The following is a 20080-nucleotide window of genomic DNA, read 5'->3' on the forward strand; positions in this document are numbered from 1 at the left end:
GGTTATATGTCGAATAGACTTATTTATGTCGAGATATTTTAATTGGTTACTTCAAGATAGGGCTGGGCAGGACACAAAAAAAACACCATCATTTATTTCTCTCATACAACATACCAGTAAATATATGACAGAGGTTCAGCTGTAGAACTCTCAGTTTTGTGATTTAAAACCACAAAAGATTGAATGTCAGTTTAAATTTGATTCATTGCACACTGCCCTACTTTATGTATCTGAGACAATAACAGTATAAAAAGTTAAAGAAATGAGACGCTTGAATCATAAATTCCACACAAATGTTGAGTACTCTTAATTAAGGGGTAGTCAGGGTATTAATGAAGTAGTTACTGAGTCTCAATCATTCTTAATAAACTGTTCAATGATTTATTGAAGCTATTAAAAGTGTAGCTATTAGAATGTGTGACAGCCCTTTTCGTTGTATTTCAGGCAGAATAATGCTTAAACTGTTACAGAAAGGTACTTTCAACTTTTGCTCAGCATAATTGAAAACATGTCGTTATTTCTGGTGCACGGACAGTGAGTAATGTACTTAAAGGTGCAAGTGAAATGAAAACAAGATAAATGGGCAGAAACTGGACGAGAAAAGGATGTAGCGGAGACACAGCAGTGATATATTTACACCAGAGTATACTATATTTGTGGCTAGAGGAGAGGAGTGAGGGCAGATTACTGTCAGGGAGAAGGAGAGCGTGCTGGGGATGTGAAGAGGATGTTTGGACAGATGTGGAGGCCAGATACAGGCGAGAGAACAGGTTAGTTAGATCAGGGAAGAGGAAAATGTGCTCAGATAATGAAGATAGACCTGGGGACTTTCCTTCATTGTTCTAATGACAGATGGCAGTCACGACACAACAGTATCATCAATCATCAATTATCATCTACCTACTGTCAAAAGGGCATCCCAGTTATATTCAAATGCCCCTTTAATATAGGAGGAAATTTACTAGTCATAAACTAGTCATAAAATGAGGGTCAGTGTAATTTGGTGAAATATTCCCTTATGGAAATGTTATGATATTATTGTTAAGCTTTGTGTAATATTGTATAAGCTAATTTGATTATCTTTTAAAGTAGTCTACAGCAAATAGAGTTGAAATGATGCAAACACTATCCATTTGGCTGATATTTTGTGGTTGATTTATTAAACTCTCCATTAAATGTCAATGGCAGTCAACAAGTAACAAGTCAAATGTACTTTGGCTCAACAAAATGCAGTAGATTATACTTTCTTTCATAAATGGCTGTTCAAATTAAAACAAAACAAACAAGAACACAATGGTAATAACATTTGCTCATGTATGTTTTATTGATTTAATGAACAGTGACATAAATAATCACTTTTTAAACGCTCTATGTCCATTGTCCATGTCTGCCACATTGTCCTGAAAGAAAGGCAACAGAAAACAAACATGTACAAACTCATGCATTATTCAGACAAGTATTATACAGTAAATACTTACAAGAATTCCTTTGAGTCTGTAGATTTTGGGCAGCTCCTCGTCACACCCCACCACACTGCAGCGAGCGTCCACAGGCTGGAACCGCTCTACTATCTGTGGAACAAAGGATTGGAATATTGAGAGGAACTACACTCATCACTGTTCGTGCCCATCAAAGGCCAAACCTGAAATACTGAACTTCCAAGATCCTCTAAATTAAACCTCCTCTAAATTAAACCTCCTCTAAATTAAAGGTGCACATCTCATACTTACATTTGCCAGAAGAATTATTTAAAGACGCACTACATGAAACCATTCTGGTGGAGGGTCTGTCACCTGCTCGTCTCCATGGATATGTTATTGATTTGCTTTGAATGTTGATTACTGTAATCCCTCAATGATCCAGCACACCTCCGGATTGAGTTACAGGTCTGATCTGTGCAAAGGTGACTTCGCGCAAGGGATTTTTGAGCAACCCTCGTGCATAAATAGTAAAAAAGAAAAGAAAAAGTGTTTTAAATCTGTTCTTTCTTTGAGGGTTAAAACATATAATTAAATAAATTATACCTAGATAAATAATTTGTGTTTATTGTCATACTGTGGAACATTCCAGACAATGAAGAAACATATCCACAGAGACAAGCAACTGGAAGACCCTCCACCAGACAGGTTTCATATAGTGCATCTTTAAATAGATATTTCTTCCGGCTAATGTAGATATGAGAAGTGTAATTTTGGAACATATAGAGTAAATAGATTACTTACATTGCTCAGAGTTTGTGAGAGACCATTCAGTTCCCTCTTCCCTCCAGGACTCAAACCAAACGACCAGTGCTGGCTCCAAACCTGAGACGTGATCAACCCGAAAACCCACAAACGCAGAGCAGATGATTTACAAGCCATTCTGAGAAGACAAACGGTTGTTACTATTTATAAGGCAAGCTATTTTACAATAAACAAAACCCGTCAGTCGGTCAACCTTGTGCCAGGATGAAATGCTCCTTTGACTTGATCTATTGCTTTGCTTTTATACTTCCCAAGTCTTCACGGCTCTGCAGGTGGTCACAGAAATGATTAAGCCCCATTTACAGGGGCCTGTGGAGAGTTGATGTTTGGATTTTCAGGATAAGCCAATATTTATCTAGACAGATTTACCACCAAAAAAAACATGACAACATTGTAATCTTCTTCAGAGCAGTTTAATTATAACAGTCTTTAATGGAAACATATTTCCAAAGGTAAGTGCAATAATCATAGAGAAGGATGCCATTGCATCAAACACAACAAAAACCTTTACTCCTTTGGCATTCAGTAAGATGCATTTTACAATAAATAACTGCAGCTCTCAGACACACGTCCAGCTCAAGGTTAACAACAAAACATGATTGCCTTCATAGCTCATCCTCGCAGCCTCAGTACCAACTAACACTAATTAAGTATTGCATTTGAGCAGCATTAGACTTGAGTAAGGTTTACGCATGCAAGTGAAGATTATTTCTTCTTCTCATAAAGTTTTTGGAAGATATTGGAAGCACTGGATTAAAATACATTAAAGATTACAAGCAACAGATCAATTAATTTGGTGGAAACATGACATAACACAAACTTGTGCAAACAGGTCAAAAGCAAGTACAAGTGATATATGACTATACACAGTTCGTCTTCAGGCAAGATCACATTGACAATAACACAGATTGCATCGACAGCATTTTCCTGTTAAAGTAGGGATTTCTTTTCGCACAAAGGAAATTACATCGAGTTTATCACCACGATAAGAACTGCCACAAGTGCATGCAAATGTGAATCACTGATGGCAAAATAACAAAAAGAGGTAGATTCACACAAAAAATAGAAAAAGCTTTTAAGTTTTCAGAAACAAAGAGAAAACAGGTGTAAAATGTGTATTGCATACCCAAGTTTAGTTTAAGTTTAGCCCATTGTAAAGATTAACAGCACGACGAGTCTTTTAGACTGTGCTAATTGTATGGCTTTGGTTTGGATTGCATTACTAATTAAACATGTAGATCCAGCATTATTAAGTAGCACACCATAAAGTACATGGCTATTTTAAAGTAGCCATTTCCAGCAGCATTAAGTAAAGCTACTTCACACATTAACCATGACTCCCATTATGCAGAAAAGCAATGAAGGTAACGATAAATATAAGTTATGAAAGGACTGGACCCGTACATAAATACACAAGTAAGATTTAGATTTGGTGATGCATGCAGCTCGTACATCCTCAGAATAAAACGGGCCAACCCTGCTTTGACTCTAGTGCAAGAAATGTAAAGTGAAACACGATGCAGGTGGAATTTCAGGGAAAGCCAAAGAGTCTGTTCTCCAAACACAAAGGGGAAAAGACTATAGGGAACGTTGGAGGACACAAGCAGATAGGAAAGGGTACTTCCACAAAGTTATCTGACACTCTGGGACATGTGCAGCGGCGTCAGCATTTCTTCAAAAATGGCTCCTTTCACATTGGAGCCTCTTAGGTTTGCCTCTTGTAAGTCACAGCCCGATAGATCACAGTTCTGGGGAACACAGATTGGAGAGTAAAAACATTTTCAATAGATTGTGTATTTCACTATATGTAAGTGATGAACATTGACATTTAAACAAATATCATACGTATTTCCAAGCAGGGAATTAGTCTATAATTTAATAGCTGACATAAAGTTTTGTTTAAGCGTAATGTTGGCTGTTGAAAGCCTTTTAAGGTCTAAGCTCCTAAAAGTACACGCAGTCTCCTGGGTCAGCGTGACTCGGTAAATGCTTATGTGCCTTTTCAAAATAATCCCTTGCTCCAAACATTACTCACCTCGAGATCGGTCCCTGCTAATGTAGCTCCCCGCAGGTTACAGTTCTTAAGCTTGGCATTTTTCAAAGTGGCCACACGCAGGTTGATCCCAGTCATCTGGCTTCCCTCCATGTCCACTCCTTTCAGATTGGCACCTAAAGGAAACATGTTTGCTTATAGATAACCTTTATAATGTGCATTTTACTGTACTGGATTTTCATTTACAAAGAAGGACTAAAAGGTGATGCTAGTACTTGGTCTAAATCACTTAGAACCTGCAGCTCTAGTGGAGTGTTTTCAGTCTACATTGGACCATATCAGTCAAATGTTGTCCAAAGAAGAAAACTTAATGGTCTTAGTGACGAGTCTGATGCAAATAACAATGCATTACCCTCCAGGTTGGCCTTCAGTCCAGATGGATCCTCAAAATTACACCCTTTGAGAGACGCTCCTTCAGCATTGGAACAAAGCATCTTGACTCCTTGTAAGTTTGCACCCTTTAAATAAAAAAATACACCACATAATCTGTTAAATCAGAGCTATTTGAGGGATGTTATAGTACAAAAATGTCTGTGCTTACATCAAGGTTAGCGCCTGAAAGATCTGCTCGTTCAAGATTAGCGCAACACAAGTTAGCATGAGACAGATTGCAGCGGCTCAGGTTGGCCATCTTAAAGTTAATGTATCGCAAATCCAGTCGAGACAAATCAGCCCCACTGAAATTAAGGCCCTATAACAGAAGAAATGTTTGTCATTATTGTGAATGTGAAGTGTCATGTTTATAAAGGAAAACATCTTGTACCTGACAACGCAGCTCAGACTTAGTTGGTGTTGACAGAAGAAAACGAACAAACTCCTTTCGGGAAATGGGAGAGTGGTCATCAGCCGGCTGTGAGCTCTGGTTGAGACACAAAGTCATGTCACAAATGATAAAGAAAACAGTATTTTATTCACAGCCTAGATAGAACACAGACCTTAACTACCATTTCAAGTTGTTCAGCAAGTTGCTCAATTCCAAAGAAGCGAGCCTCTTCAAGTACACCTGGAAAAACAAATGATCTCTCAATATTTGGTTTGACTTAAGGTAAGATTTAAGTTTTGAACAGGTCAAGCAAACCAACCTCTGATATTGATGCCTTCATTGACGATGAGCTGACCATGCCTCAGGTAGTTCAGAATGGGTTCAAAGTATTCAGGGCTGCGATCGATTAGATAAGCCCCATGCTCGTCCTGTTTATTCCCCCACACATCTAAATAGAAAGAACCACATGCTTCCATCTGCTGTGCTTTTTAAACTCACTATTAGGCATAAATAACGTACCTTTCTCTCTGAACATGTGAGCAAGCATACTGTCTGGCTCCTTGCTGACCAAAGTGCTCCTATGGGAAAGGTAGAAAAGGTGCATTTTAGTCATACAAATAACCTAGTTTTATATAAACGTTCTAGTAAAATTCACCTAGTTGTAGTGAAAAGCTGACCCCCAATATTCAGTGTGATCCAGTCAGTGTGAGAGCCCTCCAGTTCAAGCGTGGGCTTGATTTCATCTTGTGGATCTAAAAACAGAATAAATGGTCTAAGTAAATTTAAATAGTTGATGATTCATATTCCAATCATGGATGCTATCGCTCACCAACAAAACTGTCTCCTTCTGACACATACAGCACGTCATCGTCCCTGTCAGATGTACAGAAAACAAACAAGTTAGTTTACAAGGCATATTAAGTGTCTGTCATGCTGTTTGCTTACCTAATCAGGGCGATGTCGTCTATGAGACCACCCTTTCCATTGTAGAAAGACAAGGCTTTGATTCCTAACTTATTGCTTGCTACAGATAGCAGGTCTGGCAGGGTCCCATACACAGCTACAACCTGGTTAAAGATGACATTATGCTTTATTTCAAATTATCATAATTTGATTTAACCTTTATTTAACCAGAAGAGTCCCATTGAGATTAAAACGCTCTTTTCCAAGGAGGTCCTGGCCAAGCGGCAGAAACGTTTACACTATTACAGCAAGCAACATTAAAAGAACACACATTATGAAAAACATTTGCACATTATTGATGTCAAGTCTAATGCTTTCAACTTGGTTTTAAAGGCGTTTAAAGAGATTAACTCAATTAGTTTCCAGTCTTTCTGCAACATGCCGAGTGTACAAAGGCTTTCTTCCCCAGCTCTGAGCGGGAGAAAAGAACAGAGAGCAATAACTAATTGTTTTCACTCTGTGATCAAAGCACACATGTACGGTGGCAGTAATTCTCTTATAAAAAAAATGTGTACCAGTGTAAATGTCTTTGACTCCTAGTGGCCAGAGAAGGCCACACTTGTGACAAGTCACAGTGATGTGTAATGGGTCAACAGTTAAGCCTGATAATACAACACGTTCATGTTGCAAAATGTATTTGTAACATTTCTAACCCAACATAATCCTGAGTCTGATTTCCCCCCCAAAATCACAAGTAAGTACATAGGGGGTAGGTGAAAACTGCACTTTTTTGAGTACGTAAGGACAATACACAGGATTAAGCAAACATGTATGAATCAATCGAAATCTAACTAACGGATTAATAAAGAGGGAACACTATTGGTTAAACGCGTGAATAAAGTAGATTTAACTCCAATAACTGAAATAACAGGAGCAGTAAAGTTAGTTAACAAAAATGACTCGTTTGTAAATGTCTCTCTAATGAGTCGATCCCAGACACAATTTGAGACGATCTAGAACAAAAATACAACATCGAAACGTGAACATCGCAGCACCAAAACACGTAAATCCTTTATGAATATGTCAAGGCCCGAGTATGACACTGTATGTACCTTCATTAGGGCATTATTACCCACCTTGCCATTTTTAGATGTCCCGTTAACAAATAGCGTGACTCTTCTCATAATTTTGGTGCTTTGGTTTAATATAATCGGTATTTATATTTTCATAAAAGGTTGATATGGGAAGCTTCACTCTAGCTACAGCTAACTGCATCAGACAATAACACGAGACAGAAGGCGCCTTTGTGGACAGTCAGGAAAGTACATCGCTAAAAAAATCTATGGCAACAACTCGTTTTGTAAAAAGGTAAAGAAAAATGTTAACATATTTAACAATGTACATCTATATGAATAACACCTTCAATAACGTATTTTGCATCCGAACAATTATTGGTTGCGTTATTTGAGATGTAAACATTGCTACTTTAAAATATATTTCATGAAACCAACCTTTTTAAGAGTCATTGAAGGCTGCGCTTGCATTGCAGCTCTGTGATTGGCCAATGGCTCAAACATAACGAACTATCTCATGGGAAAAGTTTGTCCTACGCCAGTTTCCGTATTTCTTTGACTTTTTTTCTGATGTTGTTTATTTGGTTTTGCAAAACGTGTTTAAACCGTCAGTATAACCTTCAGTTTTATATGTGCAACTGAATAATGTAGCGAAAGCTTAACTGAACAAATTCTATTGTTTACAGTCACTAGCTGGTTGATTAAGCCAATCTCACAATAACAACAACAGTTCTAAATTTTACGTCAAAAGAAAGTGCTTTGGATGGGACTGAGGTTTAAAATGTTACAATGGAGCCCAGTCGAGACCACTGTTCCTGTTGTACACATCCAGTGTCATCCTCCAGTGTTTACCAGACCCTGAGTGAGATGGATTTCGAAAGAGGTTAAAGCACGTTTATATAACTCTTCATGTATTCATAGGACCGATGCATGTTGCTATATTTACATTACCAATCAATGTGTAACCTACACTGTCTATTGTACATCACAGGAATTTGGTCAGCAGCAATGGAAGGGGACTTGGAAAGAGTCAAGAGTTTGATCCAGAAAGGTTCCCACCCAAACATGAAAGACAATGCTGGATACTCCGCTTTGGTCAGTATTTTTAGAGTCATTAATTGTATATCTTTCTCCCGTGTAATTAATGTTTGTGTATATTTTCCCCAGCACTATGCCAGTCGCAGTGGACAGTTGACAGTGTGTAAGTTTCTTCTTGAAAATGGTGCGTGTGCGTCCCCGCAGACACCAGGGGGCGCTACTCCCCTGCACAGAGCGGCCTACAGTGGACATCTAGAGGTGGTCAAACTCCTGCTGCAGCACAGAGCAAACCCACTGCTGTGTGATGATGATGGAGCATCTCCACTGCATAAGGTGTGACGATGAGGTTACTGTAGGCCAACTGGTGGCATAGTGGTTAGGGTTTCAGAAGGTCCCAGATTTGTGGCGTGGAGCAGTGGGGCCATTCTCTGTGGAGTGTGCATGTCCTTCTCTTGGCTATTCTGGTTAACATAAAGGTCAAATTAGTGAACCAAGTAAACTTTTTAATGTTTGTTAAAGTTTTGATAAATGTCTCTTGTGTCACAGGCTGCAGAAAAGGGACATAAAGGGGTCTGCCAGGTTCTTCTTCAGCAGTGTCCATCTCTCATATCTCAAATGAACAACAGACATCTGTTACCGTGCAACTTAGCCAAACAGGAGGATCTACAGGACCTTCTGAAACCACCACCATGACCATTAGGATACGTAAAGCTGAAGGTGATAACTACATTTTACCAGTGCTCCATGAACTATCATTAAAAAACAAATGAAGTCAAGAACTAAAATTACAAAATGCTTGAGTAAAGGCATTTTATTGTAAATGAAAAACATTAAAGGCTTTGTTCTAATAACTGTATTAAATAACTGCTTAAAGTGTTTCCTGTGTGAGGTTGCAAAAGACAGCAGAGGGAGCCATTGTCTTAAAAGCGTGCCAAAGTTTTTTGCACAGACCACTTTGTAAAAGACCTGGCAGCTTGAACAAAATGACCTCATTCAATCAGAAATGTAGAAAAGCTACACAATGTCCTATAGAAAATGAGAACTACGCCACTGCAGTGATTTACAGTCTACTTCGATTGTTGGACTGGCATTATACTTGCTTCTCATGTAACATGGCACTATTTGCCTGAAGTTGTTGCTTCTGTCCGACATTGAATGTAAAAGACTTACTTTACTTTCAAACCCCTTGTGTTCCATATGTCCCCCCCCCTTACACCACATAAGATAATTTTACTTGTTTCTTTCCATAAAACGTTATTCTTGTAAGAAACCGTAATTACCAGCTCTTTTCTTTCTCACCTCCGGAGGTATCAAAGGCCCACATGAACCTATTAAAATATTTTTACACAAAGGAACAAAATATGGAGGCCTGAGGCTAAATAAAGGATGTTGATATTTCCATATCTGGTAGAACACATGGAAGCACTTTGAGCTATCGTCTTCCATGCTTTCTCCAATGCATGTTAAATAAGTTGCACGTGCACATATCAGGCCAATACACTTTCCTTCATCTTGGCCCTATACGGACATGTTTAAATAGGAACCTTTTTACAGAAACTCTCTTGTTCCAAGTTGAGAAGAACTTTCATTGGGTCTCGTTGGTGGGTGGCGTGCCCAAACTACCTTCAAAACCACATCCAGTGAAGGGGTGCCAGGCCACATCTGGAGCTCATTGCAGCTGACGCCACACTGCACAAGGGGAGATGGGGTGTCGGGACGGGGGGAGGGGGTAAGTGGTAAGTGGAGTCTTTGGCTGTTTACGCTCAACGACAACTCCTTCCTCTTCACACAGCTGAAACTCACCCTGCAAAGATCACCTTACCTGAATGCCACATGTGTAAGATCTAGGGCAGTGGTTCTCAATGTGTGCTGCGAGTACAAATTATGCCATGCAGCTCCTAAGGATTATTTAAACCTGGTTGCAACCTGGTTTGGGTCCAATTTTGTTATGGCTTAGTTCTAGTTAAGTCCCAGTTTAGTTGTCTTTTTCCTGATCTTATAAAAGCATGACCATGTACGCTTTGTCAACCCTCAAAAAAAAATAAAAAAAAATAATAATAATTTTGCTTCCTAAGCAAACCTCAGTCAAAGTCTTTGGAGGGTCTTTACTTTTGGAGACTTGCTATGCTACTGTTAGCGTGTTTTCAGATCTCTTGTGCTGGAAACGTATTGAGTCACATTCATTCGAGTAATGTAATAAATAAAGTAAGTGTTCGGTTCTGTCATGTTAGGTCCTTGTTAAATAATTCAAGCGCTAGAATTAAAAACAATATGATTTTATTTAGGCCAATTAAGTTTGAGTCCTTGGGCATGTACTTCATCAGCAGTGAGGTAGGAAGACAGAGGTGGCCTATGGGATGATACCATTAGGACTTTATGTAATTTTCTCGAAAAAACAAACACCCCAAAAATGCTTTGACACTTGGTTTAGCCGTCTCTGTGTTTGGCTCTGCCACTGGAAAGTATGTCAGCCAATCTCATCGCTGGCAGAATTAAATTAAAGAGAGTACAAAGACATATGGCTGCAGGGCGAGTGATAAGATTATAGTCCTGTGTACAGCCACACTGCTTTGATTCATCTCCTTTTATCTGCAGCACACACAGACTTCAGTTTCAAGGAGCTGACACCAACGGGACAAGAAACCTTCAGGTGAGGGCAAATATCCTACTCCTCCCATTCACTACCAGCAACCTGAGCTGAGGATAAAGCTCATGTTATACTGACTAGGAGGGAGAGCCTCTGGATCATTTTACTCAACTTACTGTACTTGGGTACATTTTTGAACAATATTTGTTACTGTTGATTATCTAATAATAGCTTTTTGGGCACTTTTTTCCTTCCTTATCATTAGTCTTGACTAATGTGTGGTTGGCCAAATAAACCAATCCAAATAAACCAGTGGATAAAAAGTGACTGTATTCTTTGTGAGACATTGGGGACTATTAAATGTGGCAGTGTAGAATCAAGTATTTTGGCCAAAATCATTGTGGAAAATGTGGACTCGTGTTCTTGCTCCAGTAGAAACGCTTTGGCTGCAAAAGACAACCATTGGAACAAGAAGTAAAACAAGTATATACAGTACAGTAAATTGATGAATACATGTTCTATATTTGACTGTATAAAACAAAACGTTTTTACATTTTCCTTTGATTATTTCTATGTTACTTCAAAGCACTCACATGATAAGTACATTGACGTGTTGTTTTAGGAGACCCAATTTCTCTTGATCAGCATCCTGACATTTGGCGACTCAAGGGATCAGAAAAATCCTGCAAACCGAAAGGTGTCTATTGCAACCCTTTAACTAAGTTTCAGTTTGGGACAATGCAGGGGGACAGACTGCACCCTTGAGCCTGAGCTGCCACAAAAGACAGATGATCCTCCTCTCGGGACGGGGATGTGTCGGAGGAATGCGAGTGCAGGTATATCCCGGGGCCAGTGGGACCAGCACCAGTTGATCCTGTTTGATAGAGGCCTTGACAGTCCCAGATTATATGTCTAGGCCTGGAGGAGGTGCGTCTCTCATTCCGACGCTGAAGAAAGTCGATCTGGTGGGAAAGAGGCGGGACCAGCCCAAAGGTGTCAGCTTTTGTCCAGACGCCAACAGACACACGACTTGACAGGGCAGACATGTATGGTCCAAATTGTTGCCCCAAATATATTGTTATTATTACAGTGTATTTATATGGCGCGTTTCCACCTTCAAGGCACTCAAAGGGCTTTACTGGGCAGTGGGGGTGAAGTGTCTTGCCCAAGGACACAACGACATTGCCTCACGTCGCCCCACTGTGGCACCTGGTGTTCTTATCCAAGCACTAACCAGGCCCTGTCCTGCTTAGCATCCAAGAGCTGACGAGATCAGGCCCTGGCAAGCGGGTACGGCCACCATTGTTTTAACACCATATTGTCCAGCCACCCTCTTCTGCCACCATCTCAAGCACCCCCAAATCTTACTACTATTGCCCCATACACTGCCCAATCCGAAGACTTTTAAAAGGGAGATCATTTATGTCAAGTTGTTCATTTTTTAAATATAAAAAATAGAACAGAAAACTACAAAGAACAGAGAACAGAAAGTTAAAAAAAAAAGCAAAAGTTTAAAATTAAGAAGTATATACTCAAAATTAAACGTCTTAAGTAAAAGTATTTTCCTTTTTTTAAATTAAGCCTGAATGTGATTTTTTTTTTCCATTTACGCATGTACATTTTTCAAGGATGTTATTCGATTGATTCATGCACGTTTGAGTGATCCTGACTCTACAATATTGTCCTACATTTTGAGGCTTGAGCATAGCATCCATCCATTTTCTTCCACTTTATTTTTCCTCCAGTTCTTCTGAAAGGAGCCCATGGCCACAGAAAGACACACTCCCTCCAGATGTTCAAGCCATCTCAGCTGGCTCCTCTCCACGTAGAGGTGCAGTGGCTCTACTCTGTGCTCCTCCTGTGCGACTGAGCTCATCCCATCTCTAAGGGAGCGCCCAGCCACCCTGAGGAGGAAACTCATTTTGACTGCTTGTATCCGCGATCTTGTCCTTTTTTGGTCATTACCCAAAGCTCATGACCATAGGTGAGGGTAGGAACGTAGATTGACCGGTAAATTCAGTGAACAGTCCGATGCAGCATCTATGTATCACTGCAGAAGCTGCACTGCTCCGCCTGTCAAGCTCACGTTCCATCCTTCCCTCACTTGTGAACAAGACCCCGAGATACTTGGGGCAAGGACTCCACGCCGGATTTGGAGGTGCTGCTCTTCATTCCAGCGACTTTGCTCTCTGCTGCAACCCGTTCCACTGCAGGGTGCAGGTCCTGGTTTGATGATCTGCAAACGGGACACCCTCTGACTGCGCCTAGAAATTCTGTCCATAAAAATAATGAACTGAACCGGTGACAAAGGGCAGCCTTGCACCGGGAACAGGTCTGACTTACTGCCGGCAATGAACACAGCTCCTGCTCCGGTCTTACAGGGACCGGAGCACCCCCGAGGACACCACGAGGGACATGGTTGAAAGCCTTCTCCAGATGTGGACTCGTTGGCCAAACTCCCATGAACCCTTGAGCAACCGATGGAGAGTATAGAGCTGGTCCAGTGTTCCACAAGGTTTGACTATTGGTAAGATTTGTGTGGAGTTTGTATGTTTCTCCCCGTGTCTGGGTTTCCTCTGGGCGCTCCGGTTGTCCCTATCAACCCAAAACATGCACAATAGGTTAAATCCTCCAGCGAAGGTATTCCTGACCAAGCCTAGCTGAAGATCTGGGGATGGGTCCCTGACAGGACTGCAGCACTGGCTGAAGGATGCAAATAACACATTTCGTGGACAATAAAGCCTAATCTAATCTATGTAGAAATGTATATTTGAAACTCAACAACTACGGTTATTAGTTGATGTAATCCCTCGTTTGTCCAGGAGTGGTTCATAGTAATGTATGTTCCACTCCCCTCAGGCAGGAGGCTACAGTCCAGCCGGAGCAGAACCTCCTACTACAAGAACAGTTTCTTTCCCTCTGCTATTGGACTCATGGACACTTTACATCTTCCACTTTAACAATTATTTAAACCAATGACCAACTGTATATTGTGTATAGATTCAGAACAAGACTATTTTATTTGTAAATTCAAAATTGTATGCATGCCTGTTTTGATATATTTTGCTACTATTATTATTCATTCTTGCACATTAATGCCAAAGCAAGTTCCTAGATTTTAAATCCTGTTCTTTGACAATGGCAATTAACCCTTTCTGATTCTGATTCCAAAAGTAGTTGTAAAGTAGTAATCTACTATGATCTGGTTATAGCTATTTCTGTGCCATAATGTAGTGTCAATAAATGTGGCTGCAGATGAAAACAGACTAACAGCAGACAGTGAGTGACAGGCCTTGCCCCGTGCTTTACCCTCTGTCATCTTTGACCATTTTTGACATGCCTGTCCCAAAGCAGTAACACATCAGGGACCTGTCAGTGATAGAACCATAACCTCTCAAGTCACATCTCCAAATCACCATATCTTCACCCGTCAACCGTCTCAAACAGACCAGACCAGACCACTTCACTTCATTCAATCAATCATTACAACTATTTGGGAGCTGCTACACCCTAAACCACAGCCGTCACATTTAGATGCAAAACATGCCTTCGTTAGGGCTATTGCTAACGTGGGTGGATTCCCGTCACTTTGCGAACAACAGAAAATTAAAATTCCTCTCGAGTATTTTGAAATCACTGAGAGCTCTTCTGTCTGCGGTTTACCACACTTTTTCTGCCAAGACGAGACAAATGTCTCCCTTCACCTTGAAAATGGATGAGAGCCAGAATTATACCCATCTCTTCCAGGACCGCCACCACTTCTGCTGTGACCCATCACTGTGTGTCCCTCTCCTCAGCACATAAATCACCAGTTCATTTACAAAATCAGACGGGGCAGGCCACAACAATGACGTCACCGCTGCTTCTCACCCTAAAAGAAGGCGTTTTTTGTATTGACTGCACGTGCGAGTCTCGGGGTGGTGCAGAGTTGAAGGGCAGGTCGTCTGTCACGGCTGTCAGGAAGCACGACGCACAATGAGCCGTGCAAAGGGGCAGGGTTTTGTGTTGACCGGGAAATAATAAGGCAGAGCTCGGAATAAATAAAGCCTTTCTCTGGTAAACAAAAACACAAAGCAATGCGTCCAATAAAGAGGCACAGGAAACAAGCACATCTGGCTCATATCAATCACTCACGCGTCAAATGAGGAATTCACATATGATTTGCTGCATTTTAATAACTTGCCCAACAACAATGTTAACTGAAAAACAACCACAACGTGAACAGAGTCTATAAATTACTTCAGAGGGAAACTATTTCTTACAGGTATTATAACCTCTTTTGGAGGTTCATCCCTTCTGTAAATCATCTGTAGCACTTCAGAGGTATTTTAATATAAGATGAATTTATCTGGGCTTGGGATGGATTTAAAAAGTAGTGATTACATTTGTTCAATAAATGGTAGTCAAGTTGGCATGTTTTATCTTGTCCTTCGTTTGTACAACTTCATTGCAGACAAACTCGTATTTAGAATGACATTTGAAAATTGTACGGTAAATTAAAAAAGGAAGTAACAAAAGTTTTGCTGGTATAAAAAGGGACTTATTGCAAAACCTATGTCATATTTTACATTTCTGGCCAAACCAGAAACATCTGTGTCAATATTCATGGCAATCCGTGGAGATATATTGTGACGCTTTTATAACTATTGCCCATTTAGTTGTTGAATCAAGTCCTGTGTGCACAGCTGGTACAATGGGGGGCATTAAGTTCATCCGTGCCACTGTGTTCTCAGTACTTCAGCCTCAGATGCCCGAGATTCCTGTATTCCCAAATCAATTTACATACTTCACTCATCAGCCTGCAATCTCTCACCAAAATAACACAAACCAGCCACTTCTCCTGTCATCTCCTCCACTCCTAATGATTTAATCACCGCTCAACTCCCCAAATAGAGCCAATAAACAAAAAACAAGAACATTCCTGGCAAAAATAGATGTTTTTGCTCAACAGAGGACGACTGGCTCTACACAAGACGAAGTCAGAAAACCTTTTCCCCACTAAACTGGACTTGTGCCATCTGTCAGAAGTGATAATACCGTACAGCAAATGGCACTATTAGCAGTTATACAGCAGAGGTGCTTCTGTGTGTACTATTTTTATATAGGGCTCTCCATCGTCACCTCAGCCACAGCACACAAAGGACACTTTTATTACAACCCGTTTCCAAGCCTGGAAAATATGATCACTTTTCCCATGTATCTTCTGTTGCCTTAAAGCCTGGAGCAGATTTGTGTCCGTAAGTGTGGAGCAAATTCAGGAACAATGCAATTATAATTCAGTCATGCATGTGCTGGAGATATAACGACTTGTAGGTAACCCAATAAATTAGAATTACCAGCCTGTAATTCTGTATTGCCAAATAAAATGTGCAATTAATGTAAGGGGCAATAAGTTAAATATAAAAAAAACAATCAAAATTAAAGCCGCAAGCGGCATCCAACGGCCCTCGCGGGCCGCCGGCCTTCCGACTCTGCGCTTTCGAATTGATAGAGATGGCGCCCTTATTGTGTTGAATTAAAAAAGAACTTGACAGACGGCGACACATTGGACATGGCCAATCCAGTGCAAATCAACATCAGCTTCAGTCAAATTTGCTGCGCCGCCGCACGGAGACCGCAGCACTCTGAATATAAATATGGATAACTTTTGATGCCCCGCTTGTGTAGATGATATTTCCCAAAGTAAAGCTTGATCGAGCTATTGCCCACGGAGGAGTTTGTTAAAGTGTGAAGCGTAAATGTGAACATTTCAAAGATTTGGCGTTTCCCCATTTGTGACAGTATATTTGCAGCTCCACGGCACAGAGACCGTACCACTTAAAATCAAAATATGGATAACTTTTGATGCCCCACTTGTGTAGATAATTTCCCCCAAATATGAACTTGATCGGGCAATCGCCCTAGGAGGAATTCGTTAAAGTGTGAAGCGTAAAAATGTGGTGATTTGAGCGATTCTGCGATTTTCCCATAAGGATAACATGGGATGTTTCTGTAATCGCTACGGTTACGCCGTACAAAATATGACTTTGGCTCTCATACCTTTTTATGATCAGGATGGCAAATTAGAATTTTGTTCAAAATATCATGTCATTTGGAAAAACTCTATTGTTTATAGGCCACTCTGAAGGCCAAATAGTCAGAATTCTGGGAAACGTTTGCGGCTCCGTCGCACAGAGACCGTAAAAGCTATCCTTAAAATTTGGATAACTTTAGATGCCCCACTTGTCTAGAAGACGTACACCGATTTTGAGGTTGGTGGACAAAACGCACTAGGAGGAGTTCGTTAAAGTGTGAAACATAAAAATGTGGATATTTGAGAGATTTAGCGGTTTTCCCATAGGGATAACATGGGAGGTTTCTGTCATCGCTACGACTACGCCGTAAAAATTTAGGCATTTGTCCGATTGGCTTTTTTGATCGGGACGGCAAAATAGAATTTTGGGTAAAGTTTAGAACATTTTGGTAAAACTAATTTTTGACCTTCAATGTTAATTTAAAGGTCATCCTGTAGGGGGCGCTATCACGCCCATTTCAATTTTGTCATCATAAATTGGTCCAAACTAGAAAGTTGAACAACTGATTCAAATTTGGTCCTAATCGGACTTGTTTTGATCAAATGGGAGCAATTTTTAGATCTGCAATATACCAAAATAAGTTGTCCAACTTTGCGGCTGCGCCGCACACGGACCGTAAAAGGTATCTCAAAAAAATTGGATAACTTTAGATGCCCCACTTGTCCAGAGGACGTACGCCAATTTTGAAGTCGGTGGGCAAAACGCCCTAGGAGGAGTTCGTCAAAGTTTGACGTGAACAAAATAGCTGACTCAGCGTGTTTTCATGTTCAAAGGAAGATGGCGGCCATAGGGTATGTCTGGGGGCGTGGCCACAATGATATATATTTTTTGTCCTCACGAGAGGAATGTGTGTCCCGAATTTCGTAGCTCTACGACAAAGTTGACCTTGGGGCGTCTCCCATAGGCGCAATGTATTTTGACTTTTGTCGGTGGCGCTGTCGCGCCATTTTTTAACGAAAAAAAAAATGGCCCAGAAAAAATCTAATTGAGTTTTTGAGCATGTTCAGGGGGTCAAATTAGAGCTCAAAGCGCAGAAGAAGAACAATAAAAAAAATAATAATATTTTTAGCAAAAACAATATAGCCGTTTCCACTATAACAACAAATTATACATCGTTTGAAAGCTCTAAGCCTTCCCGATGCCGCCATGGGGTGGAATCATCATTACGAGCGCTTACGCGCTCGTCAGTCCCTATTCCGTCGGGATGCCCCGCCCTCTCCCCATAGACTTCCATTGATTTGAGCAGATACAAGCATGGCCCATGCCTGCGGCATGGATTCTCGCGTACGGGACGATGCCAGGAGGGTTTTTGGAGGAATGCAGCGCTTCGCGCTGCTGTTGTCAACAATTAGTGAATGGGCTACGCCCATTCACTAATTGTTGACTATTTCTGTAATAGCAGGAGTAAGTATGCATGATCCATGCCTTCGGCATGGGCTAGTTCACTGTACTTGCCAGGGGCGACGGGGTACCAAACATGCGGGCTGTGCCCGCATGTTTGGTCAGACAGTTGCAATGCTGCCTTCGGCAGCATTGCGGGAGCAATAGGCCCTCCTCCCTGCTGGGGCTCGGGCCTAATTAAAAATGTCAGATCAAAATGCCTTGGTGAAAGAAGGTGTTTGTATATAATGAGATTAAATCCAATTTCAGATGTATTTAAATCTGTGCCATTTCTCTCTAACTTGAGAGCTCTCGTCTTTTAGGGACAAGGTCCAGTCACTTTAGTGTCTCTTTGTGGCCCGTCGCGTAGAGACCACACTCCAGGTGATGCATGGCCCAGTGGCAGGAGGCCAGGGACGGACATGAGCAACAAGGTTGGTCCGACTGTTCTGTAGCTTAGATTATGCCAAGCCACTCGCACTCCCATAAATTACATGTTTACTGCTTTGGCAACAGCTGGGCCTATGATGTCAGCAAGGTATTAGCATATCTAATCAGAGACTATGACATAAATGGAGCTGTATATCTCATTTTTGTAAATATAAAAACACACTTGAGACATTCATACCGGATATTTATAGGCATGTTTATGGACTTCAAATTGAAAGCTTTAGCAGTTTGTTTTTCAATAGCTTTTTATTTAATGTAATCCTTTTACGATGACATGCGCTTTTGTCGACCCTGCGTCAGAAGTTATATGGCTGTGAAAGTTACTCCTGTTATAGCATTTACATAAAGCCATGCACAGCAATGTTAAGTGCATGATGTTGACTGGAGAAAATGACCGTAGCTATCATTCACACCGACAGACATACACAAAGAACAATTCATATTTCTGTGGACAAGTGGTATTTAGATGGAGAGTCCTGGACAATGATTTACATTATACTACAAATTGTGTTGTTAAAAAGCAGTCAAAATTATAGCTTAAAAAAATCAGTACATATTTTTTCCATAATTGATTACGCAGTTTGGTAAATTTAAGGAGTTTCAAACTGACAACTGGCCGTATATTCTCATTATGGAACCGCCCCTATAGACTAGATTCAAAAACAAACACATCGTTGTACAAAAGAAATAAATCAATTATGGTAATAAAAATAAGAGTAACGTGTAAATATATATTCATATTTATAATTTTCTAATTGTATTTACAAAATGTCGCTGAAGGACCCGCGTGAAAAGCAATTCAGAGTCCTTTAGTATCAACAGACCAAAGGCAGAACAAAACCAAAACCTGATGTATTTATAATCAGTCTTTTTGATTTTCCAACAGAGGAATCCCCGACGTGAGTGCTGCCCGAAAAGTCTGCTCATAGTTTTTTGACATTGTCCAAGCAGGAAAGTCAAAACCAAAGTGCCCTTTTCACACCGAAGCCAAATCGAACCCCCCCCCCCCCAAAAAAAACAAGTCAGTCTTCAGTCCATACGATCCAATGTGTCCAATGTTCAATTTTGTATCCTTAAGCTCCTTTCTATACAGTACATCGGTGTTTAAGCTTCATTACTGGACCGCACGTGGCAGAGAGCTGGATAAAATGTTCTGTTTGGAAATGAGGTATCAGCGTTTCTTGATGGCTGCCCCGTTGGAGTGAGGGGGGAACTTTGGCAGACACGGCTCCTCGGCGCTGGCCTCGTGAGAGAAGACCGAGTCCTCGCCGGATGAACAGGTAGAGCTGCGCGTGTCGGGGTAACTGGGCGAATATTGGTCCAGGGGAACGGAGAGCTCCAAATACTCCTGAAACAAACAAACAAAATACAGGAATAGTATGTTTAGGAATGTCTCAATATAAATCTATCGACATGATTTAGACATGATTTTATGAATACTTATGATTCTTGACCACGACACTGAATGACAAAGTTGACACTATTTGTTGCGTTAGAAACAATTCTATTATCTTCA

General features: G+C 40.7%; 4 protein-coding genes across 12 annotated transcripts in view; 1 reads left to right on the forward strand and 3 right to left on the reverse strand.

The window, feature by feature from the left end:
• Positions 1-1191: 1191 nt before the first annotated feature.
• On the reverse strand, positions 1192-2438 carry LOC140346433 (progonadoliberin-1-like). Its single transcript, XM_072432501.1, has 3 exons — positions 2223-2438; positions 1479-1571; positions 1192-1400 (listed from the first exon to the last, which is right to left on the reverse strand). Exons 1-3 carry the CDS (start codon positions 2358-2360, stop codon positions 1353-1355), a joined length of 279 nt encoding a protein of 92 aa, XP_072288602.1. The 5' UTR covers positions 2361-2438; the 3' UTR covers positions 1192-1352.
• Positions 2439-2642: 204 nt separating this feature from the next.
• Positions 2643-7262, reverse strand: kctd9a (potassium channel tetramerization domain containing 9a). Its single transcript, XM_072432496.1, has 12 exons — positions 7099-7262; positions 6005-6126; positions 5889-5932; positions 5715-5811; positions 5579-5637; positions 5379-5507; positions 5232-5299; positions 5060-5155; positions 4838-4987; positions 4649-4754; positions 4279-4412; positions 2643-3991 (listed from the first exon to the last, which is right to left on the reverse strand). Exons 1-12 carry the CDS (start codon positions 7144-7146, stop codon positions 3875-3877), a joined length of 1170 nt encoding a protein of 389 aa, XP_072288597.1. The 5' UTR covers positions 7147-7262; the 3' UTR covers positions 2643-3874.
• Positions 7263-7555: 293 nt separating this feature from the next.
• On the forward strand, positions 7556-10776 carry ankrd39 (ankyrin repeat domain 39). 3 transcript variants are annotated; one of them, XM_072432499.1, is made up of 5 exons: positions 7556-7918; positions 8027-8130; positions 8203-8406; positions 8620-8790; positions 10669-10776. In XM_072432499.1, the coding sequence occupies exons 1-4, from the start codon at positions 7825-7827 to the stop codon at positions 8764-8766; spliced, it is 549 nt and encodes a 182-aa protein (XP_072288600.1). In that variant the 5' UTR covers positions 7556-7824; the 3' UTR covers positions 8767-8790; positions 10669-10776. The 3 variants fall into 3 exon arrangements, with proteins under 3 accessions (XP_072288600.1, XP_072288598.1, XP_072288601.1); XM_072432500.1 differs by lacking the exon at positions 10669-10776 and having other exon boundaries at positions 7576-7642; positions 7722-7918; positions 8620-9260; XM_072432497.1 differs by lacking the exon at positions 10669-10776 and having other exon boundaries at positions 8620-9260.
• An 8015-nt stretch (positions 10777-18791) lies between these two features.
• Positions 18792-20080, reverse strand: part of fgfr1a (fibroblast growth factor receptor 1a) — a 34011-nt gene continuing 32722 nt past the window's right edge. For all 7 annotated transcript variants that reach the window (XM_072432495.1, XM_072432493.1, XM_072432494.1 and 4 more), the window contains exon 18: positions 18792-19912. In XM_072432495.1, the coding sequence (XP_072288596.1) occupies positions 19736-19912 (177 nt within the window). In that variant the 3' untranslated portion in view covers positions 18792-19735. The remainder of the gene's footprint in view (positions 19913-20080) is intronic.

This window comes from Eucyclogobius newberryi, unplaced genomic scaffold (genome assembly GCF_026437365.1).
Source record: "Eucyclogobius newberryi isolate DKJ021-1_F unplaced genomic scaffold, fEucNew1.0.hap1 SCAF_6, whole genome shotgun sequence".
Classification (NCBI taxonomy): domain Eukaryota; kingdom Metazoa; phylum Chordata; class Actinopteri; order Gobiiformes; family Gobiidae; genus Eucyclogobius; species Eucyclogobius newberryi.